Source organism: Mastomys coucha, unplaced genomic scaffold, assembly GCF_008632895.1.
Source record: "Mastomys coucha isolate ucsf_1 unplaced genomic scaffold, UCSF_Mcou_1 pScaffold5, whole genome shotgun sequence".
Classification (NCBI taxonomy): Eukaryota; Metazoa; Chordata; class Mammalia; order Rodentia; family Muridae; genus Mastomys; species Mastomys coucha.
In genome coordinates this window covers 58,267,437-58,288,105 of record NW_022196911.1, presented here as the reverse complement: position 1 = coordinate 58,288,105, position 20,669 = coordinate 58,267,437, and the positions used below count along the sequence as shown (strand labels likewise).

Here is a 20,669-nt window from a genome sequence, read left to right as displayed (position 1 = left end):
TGGATGTTTGCCCATAATAGTAAACGATGCTGTTGTGAACAATCAGAGTAAACAGATCGACGTTGCCAAGGGTCATGCTTGTTTTCTAGGTTTGGCAATGAAAGCTAAATCTCCCTCCAGAAAGCTGAACTTGTCTATAATAATGAGTAAGTCTGCCTTCCTTGGGCACGCCAGGTAGTCATCTATCCTGTAACTCTCACCAACATAACAGAACATGCCCCAAGACAACAGTCAACCTACATGTATGTGAAGGCTAATGTAAGGATGTACTTGATGTTCTTAACATACTTAAAATGCAATCCTTAGCCACGTGTGGTGGTAGGCACCTGTAGTCTCAGGTACAAGGCAGGCTGAGATGCTGAGGAGTTTAAATCTAAGGCTGGCTGACAGGAGCCTTATATAGCTGTCTCCTGAGAGGCTCTGACAGTACCTGACTAATACAGAAGTAGAGGTTCACAGCCATCCATTGGACTGAGCACAGGGTTCCCAATGAAGGAGCTAGAAAAAGGACCCAAGGAGCTGAAGGGTTTGCAGCCCCTTAGGACGAACAACAATATGAACTAACTAGTACCCTCAGAGCTCCCAGGGACTAAACCACCAACCAAAGAGTACACATGGTGGGAGTAATGGCTCCAGATGCACAGGTAGCAGAGGATGGCCAAGTCAGTCATCAATGGGAGGAGAGACCCTTGGCCCTGTGAAGGCTCTGTGTCCCAGTGTAGGGGAATGCCAGGGTTAGGAAGCAGGAGAGGTAGGTTGGTGAGCAGGGAGAGGGGGGAATGAATAGGGTTTTCTGTTTTTTTGGGTTTTTTTTTCCAGAGGGGAAACTGGGAAAGGATATATCATATGACATGTAAATAAAGAAAATATCTAATAATAAATAAATAAATTAATTAATTAATTAATAATAAAATTCTAAGGCTAGCCTGGGTCACAGAGTAGGAGATTCCCTCACCTCAAAACAAAATCAATTCATTCCCATTGGATGCAATAGAACTTTGTGCATGGTGTTTTGTATATTGACATTAATGGTTTCTGTGATGCTAAAATCTATCAAATAATTTTTTGTTTATCTTTGTTGATTTGATTATGATACTTTCCTTGCTCTACTATTATGAGCATCTGCCTGTTATCTTCTTCCTTTATTGTTTAACTTAAATGTATTGAATAGGGGGCTTCTGGGGTAGGGAGCTCAGTCAGTAAAGCAATTCTCTTGCAAGGACAAGGAGCTGAGTTGGCTTCCCAGAACCCACACATGATGGCCTGGGGAGGCTGAGACTAGCAGATCCTTGAAGCTTGTCTAATCTTGTAAGTCTAACCTAATTGATGAGCTCCAGGCCAATGAAAGGTCCTGCCTGGAAAGAAAGCAGCAGCATTCCTGAGAATGACAGCTGATGTTGTCCTCTGGCCTTCACATGCATACACATACATAATGCACTCCCGCACACATATGAACATGCCACATACATGTTTAGACAATACTGAGCATGCCTAAAATGTTAAACCTGCTGTCTGATTCTTAGAGGCACAGGATCAGTGGAATCAACTAACATGTTCTCTGCTTTCATGTTGTACCAAAGTTCTGCCTGTTCGTGTAAATATCATGGGGTACCAAAAGAGTCTTAGATTTTTGTATTGTTTAATGTTCATCTGTCTCAATGACTTAGAGAAGAGGGGCAGTGGGGAAGGGAGAGGAAGGGAGAGAGTGAGAGAGAAAGAGAGAGAGAGAGAGAGACAGAGAGAGAGACAGAGAGAGAGACAGAGAGAGAGACAGAGACAGAGAGAGAGACAGAGACAGAGACAGAGACAGAGAGACAGAGACAGAGACAGAGACAGAGACAGAGACAGAGAGATAAAAGGATGCCTGGAGTCCTGCCTAGGAACCATCATCAGGATACTTTACAATATATGAAGTGTGTTTTCACATAAAACGCATGTAGTGGGAATTCCTGGGATTTCCACTGGGGTAAAAATGCATTTAATAAAACTTTATTATTTTTTAATTCTTAAACAATAGTTTTTGTTTGTGAATTCAAATAAAGTCAGATGATGACCAGCAAGCAGATGGTTGAAGGCAGAGGAATTTCCAAGAACAAGGAAAGGCTGCATTGGGATTTGTAGACCTGCCTGTCCAGTGTTCCCTGACCTGTCAGTCTACACTCATGCCTGCAGTGGAACTGTGTGCGGTGCAAGCCATCCTCTCCCCTGCCTTGAGGTAAGAGCTTGCAGGAGGCAGATGCAGAAGGCAGAAGCTGTGGAGGCAGACCGGGTCCAGTGAGCCCATGACTGTAGCTACCTGCATAGCACAGCACACCTGCAGGAGCTGGGAAGGGGCGATGATTCTGAACTTGGAGAGGAGTAAGAGATGCTGTACACTGACTTCCCAGAGGGCCCCAAGATGTCAGTGCAGTACGTGACTATGTGGGCTCACTAGAAGGACTTTGGGGGAAAGCCAAACAGGAAATTTGTCTCCATGGTTGAGGACCCTTGGGTTGGTCTCCTACTTGAGCAGGTGAAACCTTCACAGTCTCCTGCGGTCACCCACCTCTCAGGAACTGGATTCTTAAGGCAGCATTGCAGGGGTGGAAGGTGTCAGAATAGAGACTCTGCAGCCTCTTCCTTCCCATCACCTCCAGTGAAACCAGGCTGCCTCACACTTTAACTGTGGCCAAAGTTATGAAGTAATGATAAAGACGATGACACTTTCCCAGGCTTCTTAAGCTGTTTCCCCTTAAAACCTTCTTTGAAGAAATAAAAAATTAAAATAAAATAAACCTCCTTTGCTTCCAGGCAGTGGTGGTACACACCTTTAGTCCCAGCACCCAAGGGACAGAGGCAAATGGATCTCTGTGAGTTCAAGGCCAACTTGGTCTACAGAGTGAGTTCCAGGATATCCAAGGCTAAACATAGAAATTCTGTCTCAAAAAAAAAAAAACCAAAAAACAAGTAAGTATATTGTTTCGCCTATATGATCTTATATTTTGCCTATATGATCTTAAGTCTAAAGGTATTTAAAATTAAAATTTTCCAACACTTCATGATAAAAAATAAAAAATGACATTAATTTAAAATAGTCCTTTGGCATAAACATAATTTTACTTTACTATTTATTAACAGTGAACACAATTTGCACAATTTGCACACTAATGAGATGGATGGACATGTGTGCTTTCGATGCAATGCCTTTCAGAGTTGATATGATTGATGTCTTTACTGATGAGAATGCTGCTTCACATAAATGCATGGAACAACAAGGTGGAGCTACATCTAGGGTCATGCCAGACATTGTTGGAAATTCTGTCTTAATCCCAGGCTCATATTCATTTGACAGTTGAAATATTTTTGATGAAATTAAAAGTCAGCAATCGTTAAAACGGGGCATTCTAACAATTTGATGGAAAGACGTTGTAGTTTCATGCTTATATCCTGAGGGGTGATGGTTGGAAGATAAGATTTTAAATCTCCACTTTCTGTAGTTGAACCATCATGCATCTATAAGAACTGAAAATTGTGAGGAGAAAAACATTGCAAGTCATGACGTACAATAGTCTCAAGTCTGAGCTGAGTTTCGGGCAGCATCCACATGGTGCTGCATGTGTGCATGGCATGCACACTGCAAAGGGTACATGTTGTGCCTTCAGAACCAAGACTACAATGATGTCACATGGTGCGGCATGGATAAGCACTTCACAAGACCCCATAGTCACTGCAAGTTTAACTTTGAATTAATTTTTAACCTTGAACATTTAGAACCCTTCCACTATTGTCAACTTTTTATGACCCCCATGCTTTCTGCTATATAATCCCAGAAGGGATTGCAACCCACAATTGAAGCAGCCCATGCTTGGCCAAACAGTTGATAGAGCTGGTCCACAGCTATTTTCTCCAGACTTAAACTTTCCTTCCTGGATAGAGGAAGGAAGCATACAAAACCCAGGAAGTAAACAAAACTTACAAGGTTTCAGGGTTCTGAAAGTTAACGGATTCACTAAGTCTCTGTAGAAAGATTACTGAGGAAGAACAGATTTCCCCTTTGGCCAAGCTACCTTCAAGTGGTGTAGGAAGATCCAGGGCTATAGCTGTGGTGTGTCAGTCACCCACAGTGGGCAGGCTTTCCAGAAATGTAGTTGACTTTGAGCCACCCTTTCCCAACAGTCTCAACAGTTCGCTAAGCTACAGTTAGGTAGACTATTTTCTTTGTTTTTTCATCACTTCTCTATCTGGAAAGTTCACTTCCTCTCGGAAAAACTCACATTAAGAGGTCATTTGCCTCATGTTAGAACTTAATACTCATGTGAGTTGCGAGCTATGTTTCAGTGGAGTGAGAAGGCCAACATCACAAGAACACAGATGTCTGACTACAGATGTGGACAAGGGCTGGGCTTAGGCTATAGCCTGAGTCGTGGGTTTAAAATCATTTCATGAGTTATCACAGCTGAACAATCTGCTGCAATCCAACTCCTAAAATCAAACTGCAGTCCCAGTTCGACCAAGGTCAAGAAAAAAAAATCTCATCTACAAGAGCAGGCCCTTTATTCCTAACACAATGCTTGTTATCAGTTTGCAATTTTAATATTTGCTCCTGTGTCTATCAAAGATGACTAGCAAATAACTGTCCTCTCTGACACGGCTGATTGTTGGAAACATTTGGACCCACAGTTTGAATGTAGAAACCTAGGTAAGGAGTGTATAACTTAGTACGGATGTTTGGACCCTACCCATGCATTCGTTCTATGATGAGACTATTCAACCCCTTCTCAGAGAAGTCTTCCCAGGCTGCATTGTGCTGAAATGGGTCTGTCTCCAGAGCTCATTGCCACACATTCCCAATAAGCCTTTGAAGTCTTAAGTGGTTCTGCTTCTACAACATGGGAGGAGTGAAACTGGTCACTGGGAGCAGTCTGAGAGGGTCAGTTTTAGCTCTGAGTAGCAGGCCTGGCTTGAGTCCCAGAGCACAGCCGGAGCTGGCTGGCTGGGTGTCCAATGTCTCTGCAGACTCACTTGGCTTCAGAGTTCAAAGAGACACCATGGACATCATGACGGCTCCCTCAAGAGACCCAGTTCTATAAGAGACTGCTGGACATAGCGAACGAGCATCCCTCTTCTAGAGTACTTTGGGTCAGGAACATTTCAGAACAGAATTCTTTTCCTGGAATTTTGAATATTTGCATGGTTATGATGAAATTATCTTGGGAACACAAGTCTACACACGGAATTCATTTATGTCTCAGATACACTTCACGCGCACGCGCGATTTTGCATGTTTAATTTAATCTGAGGTCTGTTGTGCAAGTCCCTGCTTGTGTTGTCATCTTCATGCTCAAAGGCTTTTGATTTTGGAACATTTTAGATTTCGGATTTGGGGGTAAGGATGTTCAGCCTATATTACTGCTTGTATATAATAGCCAAAAGAATAAGTGTGTGTTGTGTGTTCACTACATTGGATAGCAGAACATATTTGCTATTTGAATTAATTGAGGGTGACCAATTCATGAGCTATTATTCTAGTTGCAGGTTTATTTGGCATAAGATGGCCTCTGCTACTGAACTGGAAAAGTTCAACCTCAGATTCAGTGTTTCCTGTTTCTCAAGGATAGGTCTGAAGGGCACAGACCCCAGACAACATCACTCACAGACTCGAAGTCTACAGCCAATCTTTGTTAGTACACCCATCACCAACACCAAACTCGGGGCACTTTCATCACCTGGATCCCAAAAGGTAACTCCTGCTAGTTACTTCCAACCTCTAGCCTCCCCCAGCCTCCTTCTAGGCACCCACTAATCTTCAGTGGGTTGCTAAAGAATTCTCTACTGTGGGAATAGCCATTAGGGTCTTTTCACTTTGTGGTGCTTCTACAAGCTGTTTCCAGACTCATTCTCCTGTAAGATTTTCCCTTTCAGTACATGCTTTCCTTTCTTCTTGGGTAGATACTTGGGAGCAGAGCTGCTGGATTATGTAGTAACTTCGAGTAATCATTTTCTAAAACAGATGCATCATATTCCATTCTCACCAGCCATGTGCATGGATTTTTTTGTTGTTGTTGTTTTGTTTTTGTTTTTCGAGACAGGGTTTCTCTGTGTAGCCCTGGCTGTCCTGGAACTCACTCTGTAGACCAGGCTGGCCTCGAACTCAGAAATCTGCCTGCCTCTGCCTCCCAAGTGCTGGGATTAAAGGCATGCACCACCACCACCTGGCTCATATGCATGGATTTTAATCCCTCCACAGTCTCAGCTCTCTCGTTTTCTCTGTAGGAATCACCATTCTGTGGGTGTGAGGTTGAGTCTCAGAATGAAGGTCATTTCTATCTCCTTATTTTTTTTTTTATTTTTTATTAAACTAATAAAATTTATTTTAAAATACACAACTCAGTATTGACATTTTTTAAGTCATCAAAATAATTTATAATAGTTAAATGCCTCTTAAATATACATGATATCTTCTGAGGCTAAAAATAGTATGCACTCAACCAGTTTTAAAACCTATTTGGAACATTAAACATGATAGAAGTAGAAAAAAAATCTCTTATGAAGTCCTCTATGAAAGGAAACTGACAAGTTCCTGATTAGACAGAAAGCGTTCCATCTCCAAGGGAGAATACGCAGCATAATTGTGGCTTCATAGAATGAACTGGGTAGTGTGCCTTCTGATTCTATTTTGTGGAATAGTTTGGAGAGTATTGGTATTAGGTCTTCTTTGAAGGTCTGGTAGAATTCTGCACTGAACCCATCAGGTTCTGGGCTTTTTTTGGTTGGGGGACTTTTAATGACTGCTTCTGTTTCTTTAGGGGTTATGGGACTGTTCAGATGGTCTATCTGATGGTATTTGGTATCTATATAGAAAATTGTTTGTTTCATCCAGATTTCCCAGTTATGTTGAATATAGGCTTTTTTAGTAGGATCTGATGATTTCTTTAATTTCCTCAGTTTTTGTTGTTATATCTCCCTTTTCATTTCTGATTTTGTTAATTTGGATACTGTCTCTGTACCCTCTGATTAGTCTGGCTAAGGGTTTATCTATCTTGTTGATTTTCTCAAAGAACCAGCTCCTGGTTTTGTCAATTCTTTGTATAGTTCTTTTTGTTTCTACTTGGTTGATTTCAGCCCTGTTTGGTATTTCCTGCGGCCTACTCCTCTTGGGTGCATTTGCTTCTTTTTGTTCTAGAGCTTTCAGGTGTGCTGTTAAGATGCTAGTGTATGCTCTCTCCAGTTCCTTTATCAGGGTACTCAGGGTGCTTAGCACTGCTTTCATTGTTCTATCTTCTTGGTGATTAATGAAGATTCGTAGTTTTATGCCATTATTGCCTTTGGCTTCTCCTCTTTGGTGAACTGATGTGTCAGTTCAACCATTTTTTTTTTAAATTGAGTTGTTTTTCTTGAAAACTTTTAGTTATTATTTATATAGGCTAGATACGATTCCACATCAGGTATATGATATGTGAGCATTTTTTGTTAATGATAATCTTCCTTTCTTGACTTACCGATTCTTCAGTTTTGTTGATGTAGCTTATCTTTTGTTCTTGTTTTTCTTTCAGGGTTGTATCTAAAAGACTGTCACCTCCTCCAGTGTCAAAATTATTTAGATATACTTTTCCTAAGCATTTGATCATTTCTAACTTTTATTCTTAAGTCTTCCATCCATTTTTTATGTCATAGTGTAGGGATTATGAAGTGGATTGTTTGTTTGTTTTGAGGTAAAGAGCTGAGGCTGACGTAGAGTTTAAGGAGATAATGGCTGCAGCCAAGGGTACTCCATCATGAGGAGGAAGTAGGCGGCAGGGTAGGACAGGCTGGGAAGTGAGCTGGGAGGAAGGACAAGTGGACACTGTCTAAACAGTACATTCTTAATCCTTATTATTAGTAGTACATGCTAATTAAAGTTTTTGAAACTGTTTGGCAGAACACTTAAGGTGAAGAACTAATGTTTGAGTCAACGTCTTAGCCAGAGAAAGAGCCTGGGAGTATCCTCAAGCAGACGGAAGCTGAAACCTCAACAGACTGAGAGATGTTAGTGTAGGTAGTACAGACAGCCAGAGAACTCGGGAGCAGGTCAGATTTAAGAGGTAGAAAGTGCAGGCGAGCCTGGGAGAACCCACAGAGCCGCTTGGACACATCAGTCCTGGGGTGGCAGCTTGGCCATGGATCAAAACTTCCCCAGATGTTCATGCCCTGAAGAGAAGTAGGGGAGAGTTGGGAGTGAGCACTGTGCTCAGCAGTGATAGTCTTGACACTGCAGTGGCCCGGCTTCTTTCCTGTATTTTTAAGATTCTCAGTCAACATAGGTTACTTACAAAACCAAGAAAATGAGCCTTTGCCAGGCACTATAAATTTACTTCTGAGTGGCTTTAGATAGTACCTATCTGATTTCTTCACCCTAAACACACATTTGTGTCTACAGACTAGTAACTAGAGTTACTGAAGTATATCCCTCCCCCGCCCCCCGACCCCACACATACCGCCAGGAGTTCTTTCTCGACTTCATCGTGAACAAGATCGATTCCTATTCTCTTCTCACGGTGAAAGAGACACTCTCGGGCAACCTAGAGATCCACAGAGCATAGAACGTGTCACCACAAAATGACCACAGCAGCTTTAAAGGAAGTCAACAGGGACTCCCAAGATGGACTTCTCAAATTGGTTTGGAAGAAGGACCCCAGAAGGGAAAGAAGTCTTTGCTGTTAGTGAAAGGGTGGCATCTACTATAGAAATTATTTTGGGGAAAAAAAATCCTAATTTGTAAAACTGACAAAAAGAATCCCTACCAATGAGCAACTGAATTACGTGCTTGGCATTAGTTTACTGAAAAAGTTGGATAACATGAACTGTAGAGTCTGAGATAGTATTATTATTATTTCTAATTATTTTCTACTGGAAAAAGTAGAAATGAGTGATTTACTTTCAAAATATTAAAATGTTTGTGTAGCCAACTACCTAAATCTGTAAAACTATTTATTTTCCTAATTATAAAAACAATATCTTTTACCTATTAAGAATTAAAATATAGAACACATATTTCAGAGACTCATTGCTGCTTTGTTTATTGGTTGTCTGATTTTAATAAAATGGAGGTGAAAATATCCCTACAATTTTATACTAAATTTTTTAGGATCAAATGAAACAGTAGACTGAAGTTTTAACATATTCTTTGAGGCAGAGAATGTTAGTTATGGCAACAAAAAACAGCATAAGTCACTAACAATGAGTTAAGTAGGAGGTCACCATGTAGCTAAAATGCTTTCTTCAAAACTTTTTTCATGACACAAGACTATGCTAAACTTTCGTAAACACAAAATGTGAGCCATGTTGTAATATGTTATTGAACCTTAGCTGAGCAAATTTCTAACTTTTAATAGTCTAAATAACATTTACTAGATGAGGAACTAATGGATTGTGGGAACTCTGATTATGTAAGTTTATATCACCACACTGTCTTTCAGGATTCGTCCTCTAGTCCATGGCCCCACCAGTGACACATCCAGGTGCATGGTTTCTGCCCTAGATGTTACAGGTGTTCATTATTGCATATTTGATAAGCTACAGTGGCCCCCGATTGACTTAATTACTGTTGTGCTAACATTTAACAACCTTCCTCCTGTTAAGTGGTTATTTGTTTTGGTTTTTTGAGGTTTATCTCTATGTAACACTGATCATAATCAGGATCTTTTGACTCCATTTTGACAGTCAATATTGTAACCCACAAGAACACTCAAGCAGAAACTGCAGGAGAAAGCTCACATTAGAACCCAATCAAGATCCAGCCATCATGAAGGGAGTGAGGAAAGCAACGGAGACATCATTAAGTAATAGGGTATGTATGTGGCCATGGTTTTAAGGATGTTTTCAGTCCCTGAGCTAGGACCCAGGGAAGATACTGGGGGCCTTCTGATTCTTAACAACCTAGGGTGAATGAATCCAAAAAGACCTTATGTGAGCACTTCCTCAGGACACTGGGGCTTGTGTGTAGTTCTGTATTTGGGGTTAGTGGAGAGAATGGGACAGAAGTGACACTGTGCAGAGAAGCCCAGGAGACTCCTGAAATCACTAGACTTTCAGCACCTTGGTCCTCACTCTTGGGTACCATGGGATCTCCTGTGAGCGTCCCACATGGAGACAATGGGTGTTGGAAGTGCTCACTGAGAGGTTTACTAATTTATATCCTGCCCCAGCTTTAGACAGGGAATGCCTTCTCCCTATGGTCGTGGGCATAAGAGGTTGGAGGGTCTATCCTGTGGTACAAGGGTCACAGGTGACTGGAGCCCACTCAAAGCCTAGTCAGATGGCAGGAACTAACTGAAGGTCTGCCTGTCTGATGGTGACAACTGGCCTACACTTAATAAAAGAATCCTAAACAGACTTCTAAAGGCCTCTCGTTTGATCGCTTGTGCCCTGAAAAGCAATTACATCAACATAGGGATTACTTCATGACACAGACTGAAAACTTTTAATTTTCTTTTAAAAAAAAGTTTATTTGTATATGTGTATGTATATGTGTGTGAGTATATATGTATGTGTGCATGTCTGTGTGTGAGTGTACATGTATACATGTGTGTGTGCATGTGTGTATGTTTGTGTGTGCATACATGTGTGCATGCTTGTGTATATTTATTTATATGTATGTGGGTATATGTGTGCGGGTTTCCATGAGTGTGTGTGTGTATGTACAGGTTTGTGTGTGTGTGTGTGTGTGTGTGTGTGTGTGTGTGCATGTGAAGGCCCAAAGTTGTGCTTCCTCAGATACCATCAACTTCATTCTAAAACAGAGTTTCTCATTGACCTTGAAATCACTGATATGCTGGCTGGCCAGTGGACCCAGTGATCCCCCTGCCTCCACCCTGCTAGTACTGGGGTTGCCATATGGATTCTGGGGATCAAATTCAGGTCCTCATGCTTGCAAGGCAAAGGTGTCACCCACTGGGCCATCTCCTCAGCTCTCATTAAATTAAAATTTTCTTTTTTTTTTTTTTTTTTTTTTTTCTGAGACAGGGTTTCTCTGTGTAGCCCTGGCTGTCCTGGAACTCACTCTGTAGACCAGGCTGGCCTCGAACTCAGAAATCCGCCTGCCTCTGCCTCCCAAGTGCTGGGATTAAAGGCCTGAGCCACCACCGCCCGACCGGCTAAATTAAAATTTTCTTAGACAACTGTTTTCATCTTAATCTAGAACCTGCAGTGATCAGGCCAGCCTTGTTAAGGGCTAAGAAGATGGTACGTTCAGCTGAAAACAGTGTGTACCTAATGGTGTTTCTTTAGTCTGCTTGGCTTTCAGAATTCGCTCAGAAGCTCACTATGGGTGATATGTGTAAAGCGGCAATGGGTTAGCTATTACCTATCCCATTTACAAATTTATTGATGAGTGGTGTTTTTATGGGCAGCAGAAAACGTAATTTGTTGAAGATAACAATAACCACTGAGCTTCAGTGCCTTCTATTCTGACCCTCATCCTCACCTGCAGAGGGGCTTCGGTCTCTATTAAACCCCTCTCCAGCCTTCTCTTAATATCGGTCAGTGCATTTGTCTCTCCGATCATTTCATCCAATTCATGCATGATTTCAGATTTCCAAAACGCTATGTCATTGACTCGTTCTCCCAGGTTTTGGGTAGAGTCAGCCTGGGTCTTCCGGATCTGCTGATACTTGTCTTGAATGAGCCGAGATGTATCGACTCTGAGTCTCTCTGAATTGTGCCGAGAGCAATTGGACTCTTGGAAGCTGACTAGATTGGAACGGTACCAGTCATCGGGGGTGTACCTTGTGAAGAGGGTAGTTCTGTTGGACACGAAGGGGAGCATAGTGCTCTCACACACTCTCTGAGATGTCGAGGAGAATGGGGGCAAGGTTGGGTAGTTGTAGGCCGTTTTGTAGTAGGTGCTTGGTCTCCATGGAAGGCTCAAGCTGTGTGTCAGATTGCGATGGGGAAAGCGGTCCCGATAGCTCGACGTTATGGTACCAATTGATGGTAGAAAACTGGTCGGTGCAGGTTGAGGGTGGGCATATGTAGCCGTTAAAGTAGAACCTAAAAGTTCCATGGTGCTCAAACAATTTGCAAATCTCTCCTGCAAAAGAGGGACAGAAGGAAGGAAGAGAGGGAGGGAGGGAGGGAGGAAGGAAGGAAGGAAGGAAGGAAGGAAGGAAGGAAGGAAGGAAGGAATAAAAGGAAGAAATATCAAGTAAATTAATCTTATATAACATACTGACAAAAGATTTCATCTAGGTGGTGGTGGCGCATGCCTTTAATCCCAGCGCTTGGGAGGCAGAGGCAGATGGATTTCTGAGTTCTAGGCCAGCCTGGTCTACACAGTGAGTTCCAGGACAGCCAGGGTTATACAGAGAAACCCTGTCTTGAAAAAACAAAACAAACAAACAAAAAGATTTCATCTGACACAGTGCTCCCAGGCTCATTACATATCTCTTCTCATATGTTACCAGTACTTTTTAGTGATAATTTTAGAGTTTCAATCCCTAAGTCTCAAAATATATGAAGGTAGTATGTTTTTATATTAGTCATTTGAATTTTTGAAATTCAAATGTTCTAAATTAAAAGACTGATCCTGTTGTGTGCAAACTCACGAGTGAGTGGCTTCACGTTATCCCAACTGCAGTTCATATCATTCTAGAACATGCATCTTTTTATTCTTAGTTGAGTACATTTATGGGACCTCTTAGGGAGACCAGGACACTACAGACTGTGACATACTTTTTGGACTGTCACTCTGCTGGGTAGCTTATGTCTATAGACCTGTTAGTAAGAAGGAGAGAACCGAGTCATATTCAATTTGATGCACTATTGAGATAAAAAGAAGCAAGTTCTTCAACACCTTCTGACTAGTGCCACAGAATAACTGACTTGTAGAACTGTGTTCAAGTTAAAATCCACTCAAAAAATAGCGTCCCGTGCCAGAGTGGCCCCAGGAATGCTTGCTCCCTCACTGTGGGCTAGACCCTCTTCCCTCTTCCTCCTAGTCACTCTATACTGCCACCTCTCCACTACAGTTTGGATCTTTAAACATTGCTTTTCTTCAAAGTGAGTTCAAAGCTACTTGAGGTCTTGGGGACCTTAAGTCTGCCCTGCTTCCAACCCGTTTCCCTTGTCAAATCCAGAAATAACGTAGTTTCCTTCTAGCTAAAACATTTCTCCTTATCTTTGCTTAACGTTTGACAATAAAAGATCTCAAATCCAGAGAGGGCCACTTGGTACTCTGACTGGGAGACCTGAAGGGTGGAATGCCACGTGGGTTTTTTCTAACACCTGTTATGCTGGCAGCTTGAGATATCACAATCCAGGATTGTCAAAATTAAAACCACACTGCCGTGGAGTATGAGACACCCCTGCAATATGAGACACGAGGATTGGGGAAAAGTTGTGTATTGGAAAAGCAGGCGGAGTTTTGTTTTAGGGAAGGGATAGCTGAGGATCTGGATTAATGGACAGGTCTGGGGATGACTTCCACAAGAACTATGTTATAACCACACCTAGAGCTCCAGCCATCCACCCTTTAAAGCCATCCAGGAAGAGGGAATGAAAATCACACCTTGATTATGTTTTACCAAAGTTCTCCACCACTATATCATGTATTTAGGGCTCCTATTGGTTAAGAAACCTGAAGGTATCGTGACCTAAAAATGTGTTTAAAAACTCAAACAGGATTTTCACTACAACCATGGTAGACTAGTCAAAACTGTACAACTAAAAACTTAGATCCAACATATGAGACAGCTTCTCTCACACACCGGGCTCCAGGCAACACAGGACTGATCCCTGAAAAAAAAAAAGGATGCAAATAATGAACCTTCTTATTGTTGAGGCATTGTGTTTGGTGGCAATTTCCAGATCACTGTGGGAGAAACCACATGAAATGGAACAGAGCTTGGCAGACTATGTCTTGAGAGAGTGACCAGACTCTGGAGAGGCTTCCACAGCTAGAAGTGGTAAGCAAAACCCAAGAAAACAACAAGCTACACAAACACAGCTTAGAAATCTACACAGGGGATGCCCATGAGCCTCTGACTAGACATAACCTGCATATGTATCAAGGGACCCTCCTCAAACTCTGCCAAACACTGGGGGCAGAGTTGTCGGGTGAACTATCTCTAGAGCACAGAAGGTAGAGATGCATACTAAGCAAGATTACAATCTATGATGTTCCCAGGTGACAGTCAGTGAAGATGTCAGAGTGGTCATACATTTGAAGTCCATGGCCTGAAAATACTTACTATGGATTGAACGTGAAATCTCAGTGATGAAATCAGGTTTGCTGCCTGGCCCCCAGTTGGTGGTATTACTTTAGGAGGTTGCAGAAACATCAAGGAAGCAGGTTCTAGCCAGAGGAAGTAAGCCAACGAGGGGCAAGTTCTTGAGGGTGTATCACCTATCATTGTTTGGCTTGCTCTCTGTTTGCTGGTTGGCTGTGGACAACAACCCTCCTATAGTTATACTCTTCCCTGATCATCGTGCATGTGGGCCCAAGCAACCCTCTGAAACCATGAGCCAAGATCCACCTTCCCTCCCTCAATTAGCTCTAGTCTGGTAATTTTCATTAGTAATGCCAAGGTGAGAAGAACATTCTGAGGGCTCACATGAGCAAAACTGGGCACGGGTCTCAAGATTTACAAAGATGATCAGATTGGCCAACATGTGACTTGGTTTCCTGAGAACATCAAAACGCTCAACCAGGCCATATCGCTGTGTCTAGCAAACCGTCAAAAAAACTACAAACATACTAACAGACAACAATATGGCCATAATTAAAGAGAGTCTGTCTGTAGAAGCCAATCTGGAAATGGAAGAAAGGATGGGAGGAGAACTGTGGGAGGAGCCAGATGGGAAACAGGCAGGGTAAATGCATACAATGTCTACTTAACCCATTAACTGGCATGGGCAGCAGGCTGGACAGTGGAGAAGGAGATATTAGTACACTCAAGCCTTGTGAACAGCAAACAGAGATTTTTCTTTCAATGCTTTTGGTTTTGAAAGAGGAAGCTGCAGCGTGACAGCACAGGTATTGTGCCGTTGTGATGTCGTGAGGAGAGGGACCAAACGGCGGCGAAAGAAATAACCGAATGCCTTCCACGTGTGACGGAAACTACTGTAGTCTTTAGATGATTATAAAAGTATAGGAATTTCAAAAAAAATGTTAAAAGATAAACAGAGAGACACATAAACATATGTATACACATATATAATATATATGCATATATATGTATGTTATATATGTGTATATATGTGTGTGTTTATAATATATGTCTAAGTAAACATTGGAACAAGATCAGAGATAAAAATGAGTGGAAGGGTCAGTCGAAGAGAGATGACCGGGCAAGATAACTCAGTGGGTGGTATGCTCTGCTGCCCAAGCCAGGAGACCTGAGGCCCATCCCTGGAATCCACATAAAGATGAAAGGAGAGAACAGACTCTAGGGCTTGTCTTCTGACCACCACACAAGTCCTCCAGCATTCACACACATATCATACACACGCAACAATAATCAATAAAAATAACATTTAAGAGTTATAGCAATCTTAAAATAAATGTCCTTATAGTTAGTCATTGACACAAATACATAACACAGAGATTGACAAGATTAAAATAAGACATGGGCAAATCCACCATTGCATTGTCAGTAATTCATAGAAAAGACATACTGGTTAATACTCGTTCAAATACACTAACTGGACCTAAGGTACCCTAAACTACCGAATTCATGCAAGTTACACATGTTTTCTGAATATGTCAAAACTAAGTTAAAGGTTGATAATGGACAGTTAGCAATTCCTCAAATAATAGGGAATTAAACAATGCATTTCTTTTTTTTTTTTGTTTTTTTTTTTGTTTTTTTTGTTTTTTTTTTTCGACAGGGTTTCTCTGTATAGCCCTGGCTGTCCTGGAACTCACTCTGGAGACCAGGCTGGCCTCGAACTCAGAAATCCGCCTGCCTCTGCCTCCCAAGTGCTGGGATTAAAGGCGTGCGCCACCACCGCCCGGCTTGCATTTCTTAAAAGCTCATGAATCACTGTGGAAATAGGATGGGAGACTGGAAACTGCTTTTAACTGAATGAAAACAAAACACAACTTATATGAATTAATGACACACAGCAAAAGTTGCTACTCGGGCGAAGAGTATGTCTTTGTTCATATTAGAAAATGATGAGCTCAAATCCGTGATCTGTGGTGGTTGGTTTGTTTGGGGGAGGTTGTTTTGGTTTTTTCTTTTTTGTGTTCTTGGGTTTTTTTGTTTGGTTTGGTTGGTTGTTTTTTAGGGCAGGTTTCTCTGTGTGGTCCTGGCTGTCCTGGAACTCACTCTGTATACCAGGCTGATATTAAAGGCGTGTCCTACTGGTAGTCTGTGTTTCAATCTAAGAAGTTAAAAGCAAAATAAACCCAAAGTAGAAGGGGAGAGAAAACAAAGAGAAACATCTACGAAAGAGAAAAAGGATACATGGAAAAAGAAAAACAGTATAACTGTCAATAAAATAAACAAATTGCCCAGACTTAGCAAAATAAAAAGAGAAGACAAATTAGGAACAAAAGAGGAATAGTACCACCCAATGTAGAAGTGCGGAGGCTAATAAGGCAACATCACTCCCTCCTAACTTTATGCATACAGTGGACAGCGCAGGCCCAACAGATGGTTCCTGCAACCAACCATGATGAGCTGAATTCAAGTCCAGGAACCCACATGGTGGAAAGAGAACTGACTCCTGTAAGCTGCCCTCGGTTGCCACATACATGCCTCAGTTTTCAAAAAGACTCTGGATCAGTTTGCTGATTGTATCTTTTGCAGCGTTAGATCTCCAAATTCTAACTCAGTCACTCTCTAAGCAAGTATGAGCAACGTTTGCTAAGATTGCTAACACTGTATTCATCTTCCATCTGCATGGAAATTCAATATGGTCTTTGGGAAGATGGTTGGAAGTAGCTATGGGAATCATCCCCTAGACAAGACCATTGCTTTTTTGCTTCTTAAATTAAATGTGGGGCCAGAAGTAGTGTGCGTGCTCTTAATTCCAGCACTTAGGAGGCAGAGGCAGGTGGATCTCTATGAGTTTGAAACCAGCCTGGTCTACATAGCAGGTTTCAGGCCAATCATGGTTCCAATAAGTAAACAGATAAATAAAAATAGATTTTATTTTGTCACTACCAAAAGAAATGAGATGCACTACAAAGTCAAACAGTATTGGGCTTTGTTCATTTAATGTGTGATCAACAGGTATTAACATACTGAAAGTGCTATAGTACTCAACTATAAATATTGATTTGCTAAAGATAGAATGAAACCCACCAAGAGTACAAGTACTGGAAAGATACATTTACAATTCAGAAGACGAGCTTGACTTGAATGGATGTATTTTATCAGCATATTTTAGTCAAGACTTTAGGATCATAAATATTTAAAAGGGCAAAAACCTATAGAACACCCCCACAAGATACAAGGGCAGAAACTGCGTTATCTTTTCTCCACACCCAGCCTCAGATCAGTGGCAGGCACAGGCTTGACATCTTCATAGACAGACCTTCGGGACTGGAACCAGGTCCACTGGTTCCAGGAACTAACCCAGTGTCAGATGGGACCAGAGATACATGCTAATAAATACCACACTTAGCTAGAGCTTCTCTTCAGATCATATAAACATTTTGCCTTTTAAACAAACCCCAAAATTAGAAGCGATGACTTGAATTTCAACATGAAACACTTCGGCTTCAAGGTTAAATAAGAACATGGGAGCGGTTTAATTGTCTGTAAGCAAACAAACAAATGCAAACGAATTCTTCCCCAGGCCAAGGTCTAGTATGCTGGAAACGAAACTCCCAGCTACTTTTACTGCCATACCTGTATACCCAGAGACACCCACACACAGAAACAACTAGAATACCCAAGAATTGTTCTCCAGTATTTTTAAGGGAGCGAACTAAAAGGGGAGGTGTGTGGGTGAACGGGAGATATTTTCATTACATATTTGGTGCAGCGTATCTTTTACATATCATTACGTACAATTAAAGCAACACCTTGTGCTGGCATCTGGATAGATGCATCATGATAAAAGTGCAAAATATGCAGAGTATGAGGATATACTACATTCTGGTAGGTGAGTGCCCTGGAAAAAGAGGGCCACAAAGCAGGCCACGGTTGTGCTTGTAACCATTTAAGGAGTGGTCAGGGTGGCTTGGCATACAGAAGCTGTTCACCGAATTATTGCGTGAAATATTTCGTCTATAAAAGGAATAGAATATTTTACCAGATTCATCAAATACGTTACCTATCCATAAAACAGTTTCCTTGCCTCAATAAGCAAGCAAAGGGAGTTCCCCGTTTCTCAAGTGTTTGCTTATTACAACACCGTAAGCACCAGGGCAGTATTGAGAGACTTGGTTTTAACCGCCAAAAAACTCAAGGAAGATGTAACCGAAAGTCTCCAGGGACAGGGAGCACCAGAGGACACTAACCTTGGTTTGAATTTCAGAAACACGTCTTCCCCTGAGCTACCTGGAAGCCTAGGCTGAGAAAGCAGCCTAGAGGAGGAATTGGGTTTCAGACACAAGCTATCCTATGAAAAAGCAGGTGACAAACAGGATGGATGCCCCTTCCGTGGACCACAGGATGGAACAGCAGACCCGGGCTGCCTGGCGACCGACGGTAAGACATCCTGGACTCCTAGTCAGGTACCGCAGCCCTGGGGGCCAGGACTTTCCTAGACCACTCACCTGTGCGCTCTGTGGACCCTCAGCCGCCCTAGAGGCTGGCTAGCCCCGCCCCAGTTGACATCAAACCGTGGACCACTCAACCGCAGCCAGGGTCCCTAGTAGGAAGCGGATTGGGTACCAGCAGGGAAGCCCTGCCCTAGGCGGTTGCTATGGACGCTCACGAGCATAGTAACCGTGCAGGATCGCGGATGTTGGGAGACTAGAGCGTCCAGGAGGCACTGGAACTCTGGTCCGTTCCAAAGCGCACCGGCTACCTTTGGGACCTTCCCTCTGTTAAGTTTTCAGTAAACACAAACAATATTTCTGTAGACATTGGCCACATGTTTTACTTACATGTCCATCACTGTCAACGTCCTTCCAAGCCCTAATAAAATTTCTTTTACCAGGTAAGGTGGTTGGGGCAGTGACTGAGGCTGTATATATTCATTGGTCTAGCAACACCCAGTGGCAGAGCCATCCCTAAAATGGAGACCTAGAGGGTTTAATACTCCTTGAGGTGGCATCCTAGCTGTGCCATCCCTAATAATTCACACTGGTGATTGTTAAGAAGAAAGAATCCCCCCCCCCTTGGTGTTTCTTGTGTGCCATTCCCAGGATGAGGCAGCTCCCAGGGGACCTTAACATGTGACAATAGGCATGCAGAGGGGAGTGGGTCCTCAGTTTTACCCATTCAGAAACTTGGTTATTTCAGAGGCTGGTGCCAATTGACGTCATAAGAAGCTGAACAGGAATCGCTAGAGTGATACCAGCAGGGTGCACACTAAGTGACTTTGGCTTTCTGAGAATGAGCACAGAAGGCTTGTCTCAAGTGTAGCAAGCTTCTTTTTCTTGATTCTCAGGACTCAGGATGGGCTTTGGTGATGCCCCAAGCTGCTGTCAACATGATATGGTACTTCTTGGGGCCTGAGAAATTTCTGAACCAAATTTAACAGAGATCTAGCGAAGATGGAGCCATCTTTATGCTTTGTATTGTACCATCTTAAATATGATGTTGGCTGAACACTGGTCACCCTGTGTTTGATTTAGAGTCAGGGGAAATCAGCACAACATTGTCTTTGAAGAGATGCGTAAACATGTGAGTGTTATAAACTTCCTGGTTAAATTGGGTTAAATTCATCAACTTTATTTACAAGGAAAAAAAGCAATCTTTTTTAAAAAGAAAAAAAAACATATGTCAGACACTCTTGTATGATTGCCAAGTGTTTGCCAGAATTAAAAGGTAATTATCATCCTTGTACCTTGTTGTGCTTGCCACCAAGGAGTTAAGCAGCCAACATTTGTGGTTTGCACACACACATGTGCTGCTTAGCAGAGGAGAACACTGACCAGAAGTTTGGACATAGAGAGGCAATTGAGCTGACTGAGACAACTTTGCCTAAGGAGAACGCTGCTTGAGGCCAACTCTATAACTTCCTTCCTTTGTCCTACTGTCACCAGACTTCCTTTCTAGTCACTCAGGGGTTTCCTATCACTCAATCATCAGCCACCATCAGCCTTTATCCAGAAGCTACCAGCCCGATCCAACTGTACTTCCTCATCAGAAACCAGGCGCGGTTTTGTCTGTCAAGATTCCGGGGCTCTGCCCACCTGGTCCATCTCAGTAGCTCACTCAGCATCCTTCTTGTCTTCTCAAACAGAAGCTGCTATCGGACATATGCTGCTCTCTCACTTGGCTACTCTTCAAAAATCTCTACTTAGCTCTGTGCACCTTGCTACATACACTCCTAAAACTCCTGTTGGACCCTCTGTGAGAACAGAATTTAGCTTCCAACTACAGGCAAACAAAGTTGGCTCCAAACCTTAGCATGTCCATCTCTCTTGCCCATGATCTTTCCTTAGGAAAAGATTTCCTCACTAATATTTACTTGGAAGTACAGTGGGTCCTATGGGCTAGATGTCTGAGGTAGTCCCTCCACTGTCCCACCACTTCCTCCTCTCTGTGTCTAGGGACCTCCTACTATTAGCATATTCCTGGTAAGCA

General features: G+C 42.3%; 1 protein-coding gene and 1 long non-coding RNA gene across 5 annotated transcripts in view; one reads left to right on the top strand and one right to left on the bottom strand.

Moving 5' to 3' along the window:
* Tekt3 (tektin 3) overlaps positions 1 to 18,891 on the bottom strand; it is a 36,106-nt gene extending 17,215 nt beyond the window's left edge. The window contains exons 1-3 of one of the 2 annotated variants that reach the window (XM_031353650.1): positions 18,689 to 18,891; positions 11,441 to 12,046; positions 8,454 to 8,537 (exon numbers count right to left, since the gene is read on the bottom strand). In XM_031353650.1, the coding sequence (XP_031209510.1) occupies positions 8,454 to 8,537; positions 11,441 to 12,019 (663 nt within the window). In that variant the 5' untranslated portion in view covers positions 12,020 to 12,046; positions 18,689 to 18,891. The other variant, XM_031353651.1, reaches the window with a different exon arrangement.
* LOC116078427 overlaps positions 6,688 to 20,669 on the top strand; it is a 43,378-nt gene continuing 29,396 nt past the window's right edge. The window contains exons 1-3 of one of the 3 annotated variants that reach the window (XR_004113543.1): positions 6,688 to 6,731; positions 9,679 to 9,805; positions 18,448 to 18,620. This is a non-coding gene — a long non-coding RNA (uncharacterized LOC116078427). Of the gene's footprint in view, positions 6,732 to 7,414; positions 7,834 to 9,678; positions 9,806 to 18,447; positions 18,621 to 20,669 lie in introns of those variants that run through there. The other 2 variants (XR_004113541.1, XR_004113544.1) reach the window with 2 other exon arrangements.